General features: G+C 35.5%; 1 protein-coding gene across 3 annotated transcripts; it reads left to right on the forward strand.

Moving 5' to 3' along the window:
• Positions 1-3,716: 3,716 nt before the first annotated feature.
• On the forward strand, positions 3,717-14,644 carry CNBP (CCHC-type zinc finger nucleic acid binding protein). Of its 3 annotated transcripts, none has more exons than XM_028183901.2 (3): positions 3,717-3,971; positions 11,370-11,550; positions 13,070-14,644. In XM_028183901.2, exons 2-3 carry the CDS (start codon positions 11,372-11,374, stop codon positions 13,320-13,322), a joined length of 432 nt encoding a protein of 143 aa, XP_028039702.1. In that variant the 5' UTR covers positions 3,717-3,971; positions 11,370-11,371; the 3' UTR covers positions 13,323-14,644. The 3 variants fall into 3 exon arrangements, with proteins under 3 accessions (XP_028039702.1, XP_028039776.1, XP_028039631.1); XM_028183975.2 differs by having other exon boundaries at positions 3,901-4,229; XM_028183830.2 differs by lacking the exon at positions 3,717-3,971 and adding an exon at positions 6,778-6,988.
• Positions 14,645-17,505: the final 2,861 nt, after the last annotated feature.

Below are 17,505 nucleotides of genomic sequence, written 5' to 3' on the forward strand. Positions count from 1 at the left end.
GGTCCTAGGTCTCAAATATATTAAGTGTATAATCTATGGTCCTAGGCATAGACCTTTTCCTACTTTAGTGGTCCTAGGTCCCATAGATTATACACTTAATATATGCTAGGTCCTAGAATGTTGATGTTTTTTTTTTGTAAGAAATTTTATGACCTGGTAACGAAGACCTTTAGGTATTATTTTAATTTTAATGAAAACTTTTTTTATATAAAATGATATTATGAAATGAAATGAAGTTGATTAATATGAAACAAAGCATGAAATGAAAGCGAAATAAAATAAGATGAGATGATATGGGATAAAATATACTCTCAGTAAAATGGCGGTTATTTACAGAAACTTTCTCAATTGACTTTTTGAAAGATCCCGAGAAGCTACGTTGATCGGCTTTATTTCATTTTCTCACATTTGGACACTTACATAGACACCAAACAGTTAATAACCACCTCAAATACGCATTTAATCCCTAGCCCCTGATCCACCGAGCGACGCCAAGTTGTTCTGGGACGGCCTTTCTTCCTTTTGCCAGACACTTTCCAGGTCAGTGCTCTCTTGGATAGGTGGGTATCGGGCCTTCTCAATAAGTGACCAATCCAATGCCACTTCCGCGTAAGGATCTCCTTCTCTATTGGTGTCTGCTTGGTGATCTTCTACAGCTCTTTGTTAAAGGCTTATTACATTTGGCTGAATTTAGTCGACTGAATTCAGAAGCAAATTTAGAAGCTTCTGATTACACTGTTCTAAATTCAGTTACTGAATCAATTGTCAGTTTAAACACGACGAAGTAAGACGTGTCGTGTGCGTAAAAGGATGGCCCCAGTATTGTCTAGACAACAACAAATTTTTTGTTTTATTTTGTTTTTTGTTTCAATTTCTTGCTGTGCGGAATGTTAGCAAATATGAACATTATGAGTGATTTAGTACCAGCAGACTTAAAAAAATATCTGTAAATGGATTCGATCTCGTTTGACCTAATATTAAACCTTGTGATACCGTTTATTCAAAAGCAGGACAATATCCTACGATAGTCTATTATATATCTATTATATAACTATTACATATCTAATCCTACGATAGTATAAGTCTAAAAGAAAGATTGGTTGTAACATTAAGATTTCTTGCAGCAGGAAATTCGTATCAAGATTTAAAATTTAGTTCTTCAATGTCCCAACCCCTGAAGACAAAAACTATCCCTGAAACATGTCGGGCTATTTATAAATGTCTGGCACATTAAATAAAGGCGACCGAAATTAATACTTTTTATTCGGAAGCAAAAAACAAACTAAAACGTCCTTACGCACGGAAAACTATGGGACGACTGAATGGAACCATTCAGTAACTAAATGCGATTACACCTTCCTAAATGCGTTTCTAATTAGGCTTCTAAATGATTCAGTCAGTCAGAAACCATCCTTGCTACTGAATTCAGTAGACTAACTTACTTAATGCACTAATTACACTTGACTGAATTCAGTCGTCTGAATTCAGCCAAGTGTAATAAGCCTATAAGTGATCGTCTCAGGACAAAAGATTTCAAAATCTGATGCATGCTATATACATGTTCATCATTAATATGCGTATTTTTTTATTGCTTAGATGGGTGGTCGAGCTCACAGCCTACCTAGTTTTAAGTGGTTACTGTAGCCCATAGACATCTACAACGTAAATGCTCTACTCACACAACTTAAATACACCACTCACACAACGTATGTATGTAAGTATATTGGTATATAAATCATATAGTGATTTCTATATGTAAACGGTATGTATCAATTTATTGTATGTATGTATTTTCTTAATGTATTAATTTTTGTACACCGCAACATAGCTGCTGTATCTTTATCTTTTCAGAATTGCTGTAAATAAAAATAAATTGGTTGTCTGAAATAAATCGCTTTTAGCGATAAGACCGCCTATTGTACAAATATATCTGCTTGTTGACTGTTTTTTAATGTTAATTGATTTTTGATGTGCAATATAGTACATTCTCTCTCTCTCTCTCTCTAAAATTGTGGCTATTTACTCAGAGCGTAGTAGTGCACTTTTTGCAAGAACTCGAAAAGCCACGTCCAGTATCTTTTCCTCACAATTTTGCGCTTTCGCAAAAGCTGAACAGCTACTAATCTACCACTACTACGCATTTTAATCTGAACTAAAACACTATATTATCAAAAAATAAGTCATAAAACTTCGCTCTTCGCGTTACGTTAAAAAAAACCCCTTTTAATGTTGTTCTATAGTTAAAATTATATATACAAATAACAGACACGATAATCACAATATTGTTGATTTGCATTATTGCAATTTACAATTTTAAACATTTTCTGCCGTACTTGGTTTTACAAATGTACCTTATTTTAAGAAGATCATAGTAATGAATTTGTTAAATAAAGTTTTGAAAAATTCAGATATCTGTAGTACAGTGGCGCCACTCTGCTAAGTGGATTTGAGTTGGCACTACCCACACTACTTACCTACTTCCTTGGAGGTGAATGAAGTTAGACCCTCAAAAAAATTTTATTTCCTATTTTATACTTATTTTCTATTAATTCGTTTGTTCATCATTTGTTCATGATTGTTCACTGTTAATAATTGTTTGTTCTGCATTTATTTATTTTAAAAAAATATTTAAAAATATATCTACAAGTTAGCCCCTCTAATGCAATTTTTAATATTTTTTCATCCTTAATGACTTAAATATTCATTTTCGATTGTTCTTATATAAAACACGTTTGTTCTCTTTCATAACGATAAGTAGGAGGATGGAAAAAATGTATTTGCTCTAACTTAACGCCAATGCACATTATTTCATTTATTTTGTCGTCGTCGTGGTCTAACGGATAAGACGTCCGGTGCATTCGCGTTGAGCGCGATGCACCAGTGTTTGAATCCCGCAGGCGGGTACCAATTTTTCTAATGAAATACGTACTCAACAAATGTTCACGATTGACTTCCACGGTGAAGGAATAACATCGTGTAATAAAAGTGAAACCCGCAAAATTATAATTTGCGTAATTACTGGTGGTAGGACCTGTTGTGAGTCCGCGCGGGTAGGTACCACCGCCCTGTCTGTTTCTGCCGTGAAGCAGTAATGCGTTTCGGTTTGAAGGGTGGGGCAGCCGTTGTAACTATACTGAGACCTTACAACTTATATCTCAAGGTGGGTGGCGCATTTACGTTGTAGATGTCTATGGGCTCCAGTAACCACTTAACACCAGGTAGGCTGTGAGCTCGTCCACACATCTAAGCAATAAAAAATAAAAAAAAATTTTTTAATTTTTTTTAATTAAACTGTATATCAATTAATTGCTCCTTCAGGATATTAAAACCGCGTAGAAAGTTGAGGCATTATAGTTGACGCATGCGCAGTACACATATTTTGCATACATTTATTCAACTAATACAAATAGTTAATTAAACAAAAAATGAGTAATTTCGAAAAAGAACAAACGTATTTTATATAAGAACAATCGAAAATGAATATTTACGAGTCATTAAGGACGAAAAAATATTAAAAATTGCAATCGGGGGGCTAACTTGTACATATATTTTTATTAATTTTTTTTAAAATAAATAAATGCAGAACAAACAATTATTAACAGTGAACAATCAAGAACAAATGATGAACAAACGAATTAATAGAAAATAAGTAGAAAACAGGAAAGAAAAATTTTTTTTAGGGGCTAACTTCAGTCACCTCTTCCTTGGACAGTTTTTATTCTTGTTCTCCACAGACCATGCGAAAGAAAACCGTTCTAACGTAATTATCTATGCTTTCAAGTTATCAAAACTTTTTGAATAATGTTGTCTATGCTCAATATGTCTTTTACGATTTTGTAGTGATGGTGGCTGGCTTCCTTGCTATAGAAGCTTCATAAATTACAACTTATTTGTAAATTCATAGAATAATTGATCGTTGAACGATCGTTACATTAGTGTCTTAAGTGCTCAAGAATTTTCAAAACCGATCGGTAAGTTTAAAGTGCAACTTTTATTGTGAAATCGCGCGCTACCGGTACCTTCACACGTGGTTTCGTTGCTATACCGCGTACGTACATTGCAGTCCTGTTTTCTTGTAATTAACAACGATTACTGCCACGACGCACTTTCTACTGATGTATCCGAGCGTATTCCTGATTGTTTTAAGTTAAAGCTTCTCGTATAGGTTGTTTAATGAACGTGGTCGTTTTGACAAGCGGTGGCTGTCTGACACACATTCCGAACTTAAGGTAAAATTATTTCGTATGTAAGAATAGATTTAATTTCTTCACTGCTTTTCAAACACGTCGATATAAATGCTAGAGGTGAATGCTTTTACTTATTTGTTAAAGTGCTTTTTTGGTCTGTTTGCACAGAAGTAGCGAGTGACCAGAGTGACGCATCGCTTTAGAGTTAGCGGTTTTAGTTCGTGATGAAACGTAATAAGTTTAAACTTTAAACCATTCTATACTTCCATGTGTCATTAGCTGGTTAACATATTATTTGAAAATAATAATAATTATGGGTTCATAACATATGTTGCCTACTATATAATTGCTTGTATCAATGACTTTGCAGGACTTTAACCTTAGGAAATGTCATGGTAAGAAATAGGTAGGTACTTTCTTGTCATTGCTTTCACTAAAACATATATAAACAGTTTTAATGAAAGCATAATCAACATTAGCACTAAATATGCAGAGTTCATAAAATATAAAAAATAATTTAAAAGTACATTGTTTTTTTATGGTTGTTATCATAATGATAGAAAATTATTAGGTACTCTTCAACATAAGAGAAAACAGATAATTATCTGCAAATATATAAAGTTATACAAATATTAATTCAATGAAACAAAGTGCAGCTATTGTTGTGCTTGTGCTGCATGTGTGGATACGTGTGTTTTGTGTGTGTGTGTGTACTTGCTGCAATTTATCTGTTTACACAATTGTATCACTTACAAAACTTTCTTCCATAATATTTTTTTAATATATAACGTAATGGTGAACTAACAAATTTCAATTTACATGAGATATTGTAACATAAATCTACATTTTATTTACACAAGAAGTACAGAATTACCAAAGTAGTTACAGTTATGTAAGATTAAAAGATTTTTTTTTATTGCCATTGTAGGCTGACAAACACCCACCTGACAGCCCACCTTATGTGAGTGGTTACCGTCGCCTGTGGGCTTCAGCAGTTGCAGGGGCAGGGCCAAGTCTGCCTGCTGATTATTCCAAATTTAAGTTTTTTGGGAACACATTAAGCATCTTGCAGCTTCCCACCTGTGTGTGAATCTTCTTTAAATAGCTTCATTTACTTTGCATCTCATTTGCTTTTGCAAGAGAACTGCATGAAGAGCTGGATTTTAAACTGTAACTTTGTTAGTCTCGCACTAAGCACACTGCTGTATTGTAGGGTCCACCTTGAATTTCTAAATAACATCGGGATCTGGCATCCTTTTCTTTTAAGTCTATTTATGTTTGAAAATGTTAGTCGGTCCCAATAAAATATAGAACATGTTTATTTTGCACTATTACAAACATAAATGAAGAGAGCCTTGCATTTATTGTGTGAATATCAATACAGTTTCACTTCTAATCACTTATAATATATTTTTCATGTAAATATGTGTTCGCTTACTAATAATATTTGTAATGAAATAATATGAGAACACCTAAACAATGACACCTGCAGATGTTTTTTTTATCATCTGTGAAGTACTGGCCACCAATAGGTGTATATTAGTATCCAACCTATTTCTGCCATATACCTCAGGTCCAGTTTGTAGAGTAGGTCAGCTGCTAATATGCAATTGACAAATCAACTTCTGGATGGTTGGAGTGATGTTACAGTTCTTATGCACTCCAGTAACCACTGAATGCACATATTGCAATTGGGCCTTAGTCTTAAGCTGGTAATTGCTGATTATTATCAGCAAGACTCAATATAAAGTGGGAATAGTAATCAAATTCAGATAATCTCTTAAATATACATGTGTGTTTTTCATAGCATGTAAAACAGCATGACAACACAATGAATAATTAACATTTATTTCACCTTGTAAAGTTTCATATTCATTTCATAAAGGGACAAAGAACAGTGAACATGACGAAATCAATTATTCAAAAGATGATATTTGTTAAACATGTTCATTAGTGATTTGTCTGTTGTTCAATTATGCATATATAACAGTGATATGGATACATTGACAAAAATAATACAATAGAATTAAGTGTATTGTTACCTTCAGAAATTTTTAGAGGAATAATAAATTATTCTGATTAATGAATATAACAGTACCAACAACCTCGGCCTTTGTCAAACATTATGAATGATGTTTTGTTTTGTTTTATATCAAAGTATTGAAGAAATAAAAAAGGATGAAATGAGATCATTTTAACTCCATAGACATTGCTAGGGACCCCTACCAAACCGGTGAAACTGGAATAGCCCTTGGAGGCCACCAGTGATTAAGTAAGGAAAAACATGCCAATATTACACATAGATGCCCCATACTGATCTCTTAAAACAGTGGATTAATGCAGCTTTTTCAAGTAATAGGGATGATCAGATAGTGATGTGACACAAAATAGGAGGTGTGGAATGAAACAGAATTAAAGCTTTCTGATCTGAATCCTTTTAAACACTAAAACTTTGTACAGTGATATAAAAATTTTAAAAATACCTATAGCATAAATCTCTTCATCGATGAGTGGCATCAAATGGAGTGTTTTCTATGTACTTAACGAGAATTAAAACAAAGGCTAGTCGATATTCACTAATAAAACAAATTACAGATAACGTACCTATATACAGTATATTGCTTACACATTTTGAACAATGGGTGTCAATTTGTTTGTATTTTTCATTAATGCCCCTCCACATGTGTTCCACATCTACACTTGTTTTGAGGTGTTCATTGTTACATAATTATTAAGTATTACACCGTCGTTGTAATAGTGTTATTTTGTTGTGATGACTGCGGAGGGAACTTTGACTAGTGGTAAATATTTTACTATTTACAAGAAAATAATCATACTTTATTAGGTATAAACATATTATTCATTACATGCAGTGAGACAAGTTAATCAACGGCAGTGAGTCCCGAGATCGAAAGAAATAATATTAAATGCATTTTTTCAAAAAATAGTAGGCAAAGGAAAGACATTCAGTGGAGAGTTTGACAGTTGTATTGGTGAACAGTAATTTTTGTCTGTTTGTCATTTGTAAAGTTTTTTAACCCTATAAGGTCCAGAGTTCACGCGTATTGGACAACAGTTTATTATTCACAAATCCACAACGTGTATAAATTCACTAAAATAGCTAGGACCTGGTACAACATTTTTATAAAAATTCTTAGGACCGCGAGGGGCCAAATATTGGTGCACATTAAAGCATACCCTAATTCATTCTATTCTAGTTGTTAATATCAATGAAAAAAAAAACGTGATAGGCAAAGACTTCAGTTAATACTGCCCAGTTGATTACGTATTATATAATAAGTCTGTGGAGGTTAGTTCCTATAAACGACCAACTTTTGCCGCGAAACGGTCATGCTTTCAAATTTGAAAGGGCGGGACGACCGTTATACAATTCAATTGAGTGTCTAGACAATTGAGAGACGTCATCTCTCACGGTGAGTTAGGGTAGCTACGTTGCGATGTTTTTGTGTACCGGTAATCACTTAACACCGGATGGCTTGTCACCTCGTTCACTCATATAAGCAAAAGAAATTTGTTTGGCCTTAATATTTATTTATTTATTTATTCTTTCGTTTCAAGAATCCCTGATATTTATAAAATAATCCTGGAAAAGCATTTTCGGTAATTTTAATGAAATTGGTTTTAAAGTATCGTTGGAATTAATTGAAATATACTATATAATAGTATGAAGAAGGAAGTTATAGCGCTTTGATAACTACGAGAATTAGTCACGAAAGACAAATGGCACTGGATGTTTTACCTGCCACCGAAAGAAGTTGATTGTCGTCACACTAGCCTACATTTGTTTTAGAAAGTAAGTTTGTAATGCACCGTGACCAACTAGATTTCGTGTAATTGTAATTACAGTAGTTTTGTACTTTCGCTATTTTTAATCTTTTGTGACCGTTTTTTTCTATATTTTATTATTTCTAATTTAAATGTTATTGATTTTTAAATAGTTCATGTAAGTACCTTCGTGTCCTATTTCCTTTAATATTATATAATAAGTGATATGAAAACAAAGTTTATCAGATTTCAGTGCAATCAACATTTTTATAAATTTTGATTGTTATCAGATATAGGACACGACATTTATTGAAATCAGTTATTTGTTTGAACATAATCAAGTATTTAATATTTTAATATGTAAGGATTTTATAAATACGCACCGACGCATCTTAAAAGTGGTATGGAAACTGCTATTAAATTACTGTCTTCGAAAACTCAAAGTACATACATAGATGTATAATATATGAAATGTCAAGTTGATCGTTGAGATGAGATTTCCCTAGTCATTTTTTTTTTAATATATCAATACATATTATTAGTTCCACCTTTAGTAAATCTTGTAATTACTATCAATAAATAATGAGCGAAACACCATAGAACATAGCGTAACGTAGGTACCATCCCACAGCTTTTATATGTGGGGTGATCTGGCAAATTAATAAAATTGAATAAAACTATGCTAAAAAACCTTTGAAATGCATACAAAGTCTCTAAAATCGATCGGAAAACGTCGCGCCAATAAATATAAATAAAGAACAAAGTTTCATTTCTACAGAAATAGGTTAACTCTCCAGACATTGGTCACACTTCCAATTTTGAAACAGTTCTTCAAATGATATGCTTGATTGAGTCAATTGTTTCGCATCGCGCTCCCCCTTTCAATTTTCTCCGTGGCGTCGATTCAGTGCGCGTGCACTAATCTATCGCAACACTCTTCTCGGCTTTTTCCAACAGAACGTGCTCTTGACGTTCCAAGACCTTTCTTATCGACAAAGGTCGACATAACTGGTGATAGTTTTGATACGAACCAGTTAAAAGTAGCACGTAATTACGATAAAGTATCGAATGAAGCAATCGGAATATCGGTAAAATGAAAGTCGTGATTATTTGCACGAAACGCTTGTAAGCCTTGTGGAAGTTTACGAGTAAACTGTCGCTTTATAATTTACACCTTGTTAAATTCTGTTTTTAGTCCTCTATTTCAATTAAGGAATCCAGTTTAAAAGTAAAATCTTAATAGTGTGTTAATAAAGTCCTTTTAATATTGTATAAACTATTATATGTATGTATGTATATATCTGTGTATATATGTATGTATGTATATGTGATTGTGATTGTGTATATATGTATATACATATATACTATTTTGTGTATATAATCGTAACTTAATATAAATTTCATTGCACCTACCACTATTTACTCTGCACTACCTTTGGTTGACTGATAGAGAATGCATTAAGTCCGCCAATGTAAATTTTACATGAAGTGTAATAAAAAAATAAATAATGCGAGAGTTATTTTGAAATTTTGTGACTAACCCGCGCACCGCATCGTAGCAATAAGAGCACGAGTTAGAGGCCTCAAAGAAATAGTAAAAAAGTTGTACGGCTAACAGTTACGTGCAAATGCTCGGAATGAGTTTTGTAATGAAATCTCTTTCGTTTCAATCTGTTGAATCGTGAGCTGGAAAGAGATAGCGAAGGTTAATGACCGTTGGTCACGTTTCTAAAAGTCAATGTAACAAGGTCGCTTAGTTGATTAAATGCAAAAGAATAATTCATTAGGACACGTTATATGGCTAGTTACGAATTCCGAATGCTAAATTTAGCTTACATAATGCAAAGCAGCCACCACCTGAGATACCAAAAGGTAGGCCTCGTTTTGAATTATTTTAAATCTGAACCCAGGACACTTTCGCTTTAAGTAATCAACCTGCGCATTTGCATGATCGGTCCAACTTTCCAACTTACAAAAAATATGCAACAAGTAAAATCTTATTATTAATTTAATTTACTTTAATTTACACTCTTTATCTAACTGTTGCCACGTTGCCTTATCTATATTAATAAAATTAAAAACTGGTCACTGGTAACGGAGTTTTATTTTCATTAAAGGCCAAACCAGTAAATTGGAAAAACCGTTAAACAATCACAACAATATAATTGTAATTTGGACAGTCTTAGGAAAAACCAATGTTACAGATAATTTGACATTCTCAGTCTCAGGGTCCTCAGAGTACTTGATCTTAACTTGAAAATGAATATTTCCGCCATCTTAGCGAGAAACCGGTGACTGTTAAAACACATTGCTTAGGATTAGAACTAGCTTTTAGCCTGACTTCACTCTCTTAATTTGGCCACCGTCAGTCACGTAAACATACGAAAATATTTTGCTTACCTACCATCATTGTTCAGACGTCATTGTCAAAAAAAAACAATTTAGTTACATCTACCGTCCCTGTTTATCATTATTTTTATTAGTAGACAATGTATCACAATTGATGATTGTGATTGATGATTTGATTGCGATAGCAAGCAAGGCCTTTGTAATTCAATTAAGTTCGATAATTTCTCATTTGTTTCTATAGTTTCCTTAAATGTCTAATCTTTGTGAAAATGCCGAATGTCAACCCGTTACATAAAAAATAAAAAATAAAAATTTGGTTGTTTTTCTTAAGGTAGATGTCACGTAATTGCAATTCGTGCCGGCCCGATGTGGTTTGCTATTTTATGTTCTTTCTTCATTGTGGAAGTCATTATTGAGCATTTGTTTAGGTAAATAAAATTTATAATTTACACACTCTTATAAAGGATAATAAAAGAAATGTCAAAGATAATACAATAATTTCATTACTTTGGCCATTAGGTGATCTTGATTAAAATATCCAATTAAAGAGCGTAACAAATATGACAAGATTACATTTTTAAATTAAAAAATTAAAGCAGTTAAATTGTGACCTGTAAGAATGAATAAAATTTCATGTTTGTTTCATGGAAATTTAAATTCGTAAAACAGTCACATATTAGACTAGCGCCCCGCCCTCGCTTCGCTTCGGAAACTGTAATTTATTATTGATTTCTCCACTATTTAATGGATGTTATTATACATATAAACCTTCCTCTTCAATCACTCTATCTATTAAAAAAACCGCATCAAAATCCGTTGCGTAGTTTTAAAGATTTAACCATACATAGGGATATAGGGACAGAGAAAACTACTTTGTTATAATAGTAGTGATAAGGTCTTCAAGCAATCATGGATCAGATTTAAACAAATACAAATTGAACAAATTTCGTTACGAAATTACAATTTTAACCAATTATTATGGAAAGCTGGTGCAAATGCACTAAAACTTTTAATTATAATTAAGTTTTTCTTTTACTTCTATTTCAGCAATGAGTTCAAGCGTTTGCTACAAGTGCAACCGGACCGGGCATTTCGCGCGCGAATGCACGCAGGGGGGCGTGGTGTCGCGGGATTCCGGTTTCAATCGGCAACGTGAGAAGTGCTTCAAGTGCAACCGCACAGGACACTTTGCGAGGGATTGCAAGGAAGAGGCTGACCGTTGCTACAGGTAATTAAGAATTATAATGCAAGGTCAAGTGTACCAGTCCTGATCTGTCTTTTGTCACATTGAAGAGTGGAACGGCCATGTAATAACCATTGAGACTAACCTCAAGCTGGCTGTCAGTATTATTTTTATGTTGTCTGTATGTAAACGGTAAGTAGCAACTTGGCTCTGCCCCTGGCATTGCTGACGTCCACGAGCGACGGTAACCACTCACCATCAGGTGGGCCGTATGCTCGTCTGTCCACACGGGCAATAAAAAATAATAATAATAATAACAGCTACTTAACACTAAGTGGGCTAAGCAAGCTTTCTATTCATATTGCAATATTTTTTTTTGTTTTTTGTGATGATGATTGTAATCGTTGTTCACGGTACTCCAGGGCTAATTACTTTCAAACTTTGTTTGAAAAATGCCATGTCATAGCATTCACTATACACATTAGTGGCAAGTTCATTCCAGAGCTCTGCAAATGAACGCAATAGTTCCAAGTATTCAAAATAAGCTCCACTCTAGTTGCATGGTATCAAAATAGTTTGGTAAAATTGATTAAAAAAAATAGTATAGATGGTGGGACTAACACCTTAAACAATTCTTCCCTTGTAACATTTGGAAAACAGAGAGACCCTAAAGTTCTTATATAGACCAAGAAGTTTTTTTGTCAGTTAGAAGTGACTCACACAATATACGCCTTTTATGTTCATGATCTTGGTGTTAGGCAGCTGCTTCACTGTGCCCCTAATATTGCTGATATCCATAAAATACTGTGATTACTTATTATTAGGTAGGTACCATACACCTTGTCTGCCTTTAAAGTAAAAAATTACAACAGATCTTGAATATTCCTTGTGATCATTAATATATTATCGATCTAACCGAAATTGAAGAGTTTCATGGTAACGTAAAATATGACCCACTTTCCTGTGTATTTCAATAGTTTTCAAGTAAAAAAAGATAAAAAATATGACGGATTATCGCGGTCAGTCGCCTTACACTAACGTCATTCGGGACACGTGCCTTGACCTTGCGTACATTGACATTAGCTTACAGACGGATCGTTTGACTTGTTAATCTACTGCTGCTGAATGTATGGATATGTCATAAAAACATTAATGATTTGTTGATCATTTGTCTTCAGTAATAGTTTAAGACTTCCATGTAATTAACATTTTAAATTTTATAATTGGCATATAATTTTTTTTTTGCATCAATGGTTGGACGAGCTTACAGACCTGGTGTTAAGTGGTTTCTGGAACCCATAGACATCTACAACATAAATGCGCCACCCACCTTGAGATATGGGTTCTAAGGTCTCAGTATAGTTACAATGGCTGCCCCACCCTTCAAACCGAAACTGCTTCACGGCAGAAATAGGCAGGTCGGTGGTACCTACCCGTGCGGACTCACAAGACGTCCTACCACCAGTATAAAAATACAGTTACAGACAATGAATTTCATGTTTCATTGTCACTACTAAAACATGCTTATGTTAAAAATATATATGAATCGGTGATGTGCTTTCAGATGTAACGGCACGGGGCACATAGCGCGCGAGTGCGCACAGAGCCCGGACGAGCCGTCGTGTTACAACTGCAACAAGACGGGCCACATCGCACGGAACTGTCCCGAGGGGGGGCGGGAGTCTGCGACGCAGACCTGCTATAACTGCAACAAGTCCGGCCACATCTCCCGCAACTGTCCCGACGGCACCAAGACGTGCTACGTGTGCGGCAAGCCCGGCCACATCTCGCGCGAGTGCGACGAGGCGCGGAACTAGCCGCAGCCACCTTGTCTCCCTTACAATCAACTATGTATATTATGATGCCACGCACGGACGATAAGCAAAGGACGCCACGCGCGACACACGATAACCGATTACAGTACAGATGCAGAGCGGCGTCCGCGCCACAGACTGAAGAGTGAGGTTCGACTGTTGACTTGTATATAGACGGGCGCGTTGAGGCGCGTTCGTGTTTGTTCTTGCACGACGTGAGCGAGTTATTGTGTTTTAAATCATTTAAATAATCGTGATTGAACTATTGATGGAGTAGCGTTACAGTTTTTAGCATTACAGAGTATATATTTAATATATTTTGTACAGATTTTTTTGTCAAAAGATAAATTGGATGCTGGCGTACCATGAGTTTGAATGAGGAGAGAAGACCTGGAGCGACCCCGTCCCTGAGGCTTCCCTTCGTCCCGAACTAGTGACGTTTGCGACGCGTCGACGACTCACTCATCTTCCTCTCATCTCTCAACTGATTTATTTTTATTAAACAGTTCCTTTGTTTACGATCCTGCTGACTTGTGGAGTATTCAGTGGTTAATTAGAGTTTCATTAAACTTAATATTTTTTATTTTGCTATCCCTGTCGATTTGCCTCTTGAAAATTGAGTCATTCGACTCTCCAATGGGACAATAGTAACAGAGTTATGGTTTGGTTATTAAAAGAAAATTTAAACTGAGAACCATGGAACATTTTGATAACTTGCAAACATAACTTAATTGTAATAATGTTTTGAATAGTAATTCAATATGAACTCGAAAGCCATCAATCATTTTCAAGAGAAAAAGAGTAACATCCTTTAACATCCCAGTCTCACCACCCTCCTTTTCCAGTATTAAAAGAAAATGCATTTATGTAGCAAAAAGGCAAGCTACATTTTGTTGTTTTAACTTTAACATTTGTAGAGATGTTTCTGGTACAAGTGAATAAGTTAAATTCCAAAAATTCACTTATTTGGAATATTCGTTCCTGTAGAGATACCGACTTATAGTTGCCTCCTTTTATCGTAGTTTTTCCATGGTCATATTTTCGGTTTGATATGCTTAAATTGCCTTTCTTGGTATTTAAGACTTGCAGCCTATGTTTCAGGAAGGGTGTTGTTAGTTATTCTACCCCTAACACATTCATGTAATCAGATTATTTGTAATTTACTTTTTCTTTCGAATGCTAAGTTTGCAGTTAAGTTTGCTATGGATAAAAGTTACGAAAAGTTGTAGCTCAAATTGAACATTATTCGAAAGGTACGCATACCGCATGAAGTGGGCCGTTAATTTTTATTTTGATTTCTTTTTTAAATAAATATTTTAATTACCTACGACTATTTTATTTGTAAACGGTGACATTTTTCGGGGAAAAAGGTATCCTATAAAGGCAAAGCAATAGGTACAAGCCCAATTCTTAGCTGACTAAAAAAAGTTTAATGTATAATGCGGACGGACTGACAATTTGGAGAAATGGCGACGAAGAACGATAACATCACGATCCAACAGTACTTGTGGCGTAAGAGCATTCTCTTCACGAGTATCATCCAAACAGCTGGGACATCGATTCGCACACAACATATTTTCCATTTACATCTTGTGTAGTGCGTTGTAGGTTCACTTAACGGACATTATAAACAAAAGTTTAAATTTATTGAATTTATTGAATACTAGGTACATGAACATTCAAAATGGCACTAACTGCAAACCTAGTCAGAACTGAACTATTTGGAGTGCAATGAAATAGATGGGGCACACTTTTTTTTTTTTTCCTACCTAAGCTGGTAGCCTAGAGGCTATTCCAGCGTAACCGTAACTAGTAGGCGAGCTCACGGGGCTCAAACCTGACGACGATGCTAACACGAACCCTAGCAAGAGCCGTGCTTCACAGAATCTACCACCGGATCGGAAACGCGACCCACTGACAAGATCCGGCGAGAAACTCAGTGGGCTGTGTCTGAGAGTTAATTTACTCGTCGAGCCCTTCGTCGCACGCGACGGGTTCGACGGGAACGGTGACCGGAGGGTCACACGCGGACCCGTACTGCACTACGTTTTATTTTATGTAAAAATTTTACTGAAATTATATTTAAATTATCCGAAAAATGATCTTTTTCCTTAAAATCTAGATGTATAAAAGTGGATGTGTGCGTGTTCCCTGCAGACTGTGAGAGCTGGACCGATTTCAATGGTAGTTACTTTCAGAACATCGTCAGATCGCTTTAGCGGCTAATCCTGGATCAGTCGAATCATATACTTTTCTCCAATAAAATAGAATGGGGAACATTTCAATCAAGTTTGGATATTCATTTACAAATAAAAAATATTTAGAATAGAACTTAGGTGACCTAAATTTAATAAATTATTTATGCCTCAAATCAATTTAATGTCAATTAGGACTTTTTGGCGGGAACGCGAGGAGTGAAGTTGTGTGATTTGTTTTATTTTGTCTATTTAGTGTTTCTTCGGGTTTAAATGTGTAATAATGGTGGTTTATTAACTGTTTAATATCTGTGAAAGTGCACAAATGTTGGAAAATGAAACAAAGCAGCTGGACGTAACTTCTCGGGATCCTCTAAAAAGTCAACTGAAAAAATCTTAGTAAATGACCACCATTTTACTGAGATATTTCATCCCTTTTAATTTCATCCCAGTTGATTAATGTCTCAAATTAATCATCTTCATAACGTTTCACTCCATAATATCATTTTTCATAAAAATATGAATATAAATTAAAATAAGACATGACCTAAAGGTCTCAGTTATCAGGTCATAAATTTTTTTTTTTTTTTTCCTACCCATGCTGATAATTAGCCTTGAGAGGCTACTTCAGCTTCGCCCTAACGTTTGTAGGTGAGCTCGCGGGGCTCAACCGGTGAGTTGCTAACACTGACCCTAGCAAGAGCAGTGCTTCGCAGAATCTACCACCGGATCGGAAACGCGACCCACTGAGAAGATCCGGCGAGAAACTCAGTGGGCTGTGTCTATGGGTTAGTTCGCTCGTCGAGCCCTTCGTCGCAAGCGACGGGTTCGACGAGGACGGTGACCGGAGAAAAATCACTTATAAAAAAAAAGTCAATGTATAGAACGTCTTCAGTAGCAGGTACCTACCTATGTACCATGGAGTTAATAAGTTGCTAATGCTCACAGATTAATTTAATATTTAGGTGGTGACAACTGACAATTGATAAAGCGATAAGGGCGGTGCATGGAGTTAATAAGTAGTTAAAATAGTAACTCTATGGGGTGGTGATACCTTTACTCTACCGTAGACATTATAATAAAGTCTATATAATATTATAATAAGTCTGCCCCTTCCAACACTACTTATCGATCACGACCACTCTCTCAAGAGTGACACGACTGAGAAGAAGAAGAAGAAGACATTATCTAAACGACAGTAAAGCTGGCGATATTGGCTTCTCCCAATTTACAACTCAGCTGAGGCTTCGGCTCTTCGTATCCATTTCCTGCCGACCATCTTTCGCAAGTCATCACTACATCTAGCCGGGGCGCATTCCACATTACGTAGGCCGGCGTGCGGCCTCTACTGAAGAACCAGTTTGTTCCACCTATTGTTGGCATTGTCTCTTCAGCGACAACCGAACTCTCTGAGCTATGTCAGTAATTTTAGTTCTCTGTTGAATAACCTCATTAGACTAGATCATTATCCCTCTCTATATATATAGATATTATAATTCGTAAATTATAAATTGCGTAATTACTGGTGGTAGGACCTCTTGTGAGTCCGCACGGGTGGTAGGTACCACCACCCTGCCTAGTTCTGCCGTGAAGCAGTAATGCGCTTCGGTTTGAAGGGTGGGGCAGCTGTTATAACTATACTTGAGGCCTTGGAACTTATATTTGAAGGTGGGTGGCGCATTTAAGTTATAGATGTCTATGGGCTCCAGTAACCACTTAACACCTTGTGGGCTGTGAGCTGGTCCACCCATTTAAGCAGTAAAAAAAATATATGTATAAAAATAATTTAAAAACTACAGTTCAACAGTATATATTGCTGTTTAACAGCGTTAAGCTGTTTTCTTTTTTTGCTTCGATAGGTGGACTAGTTCACGGCCTATCTGGTGTTAAGTGTTAGATGTCTTTTTTTTTATTGCCGTATAGGCAGACGAGCCTACCGCCCACCTGACGGTGAGTGGTTACCGTCGCTCATGGACGTCAGCAATGCCAGG

The sequence above is a fragment of the Bombyx mandarina genome, chromosome 19 (assembly GCF_030267445.1).
Source record: "Bombyx mandarina strain Sakado chromosome 19, ASM3026744v2".
Lineage (NCBI taxonomy): Eukaryota > Metazoa > Arthropoda > Insecta > Lepidoptera > Bombycidae > Bombyx > Bombyx mandarina.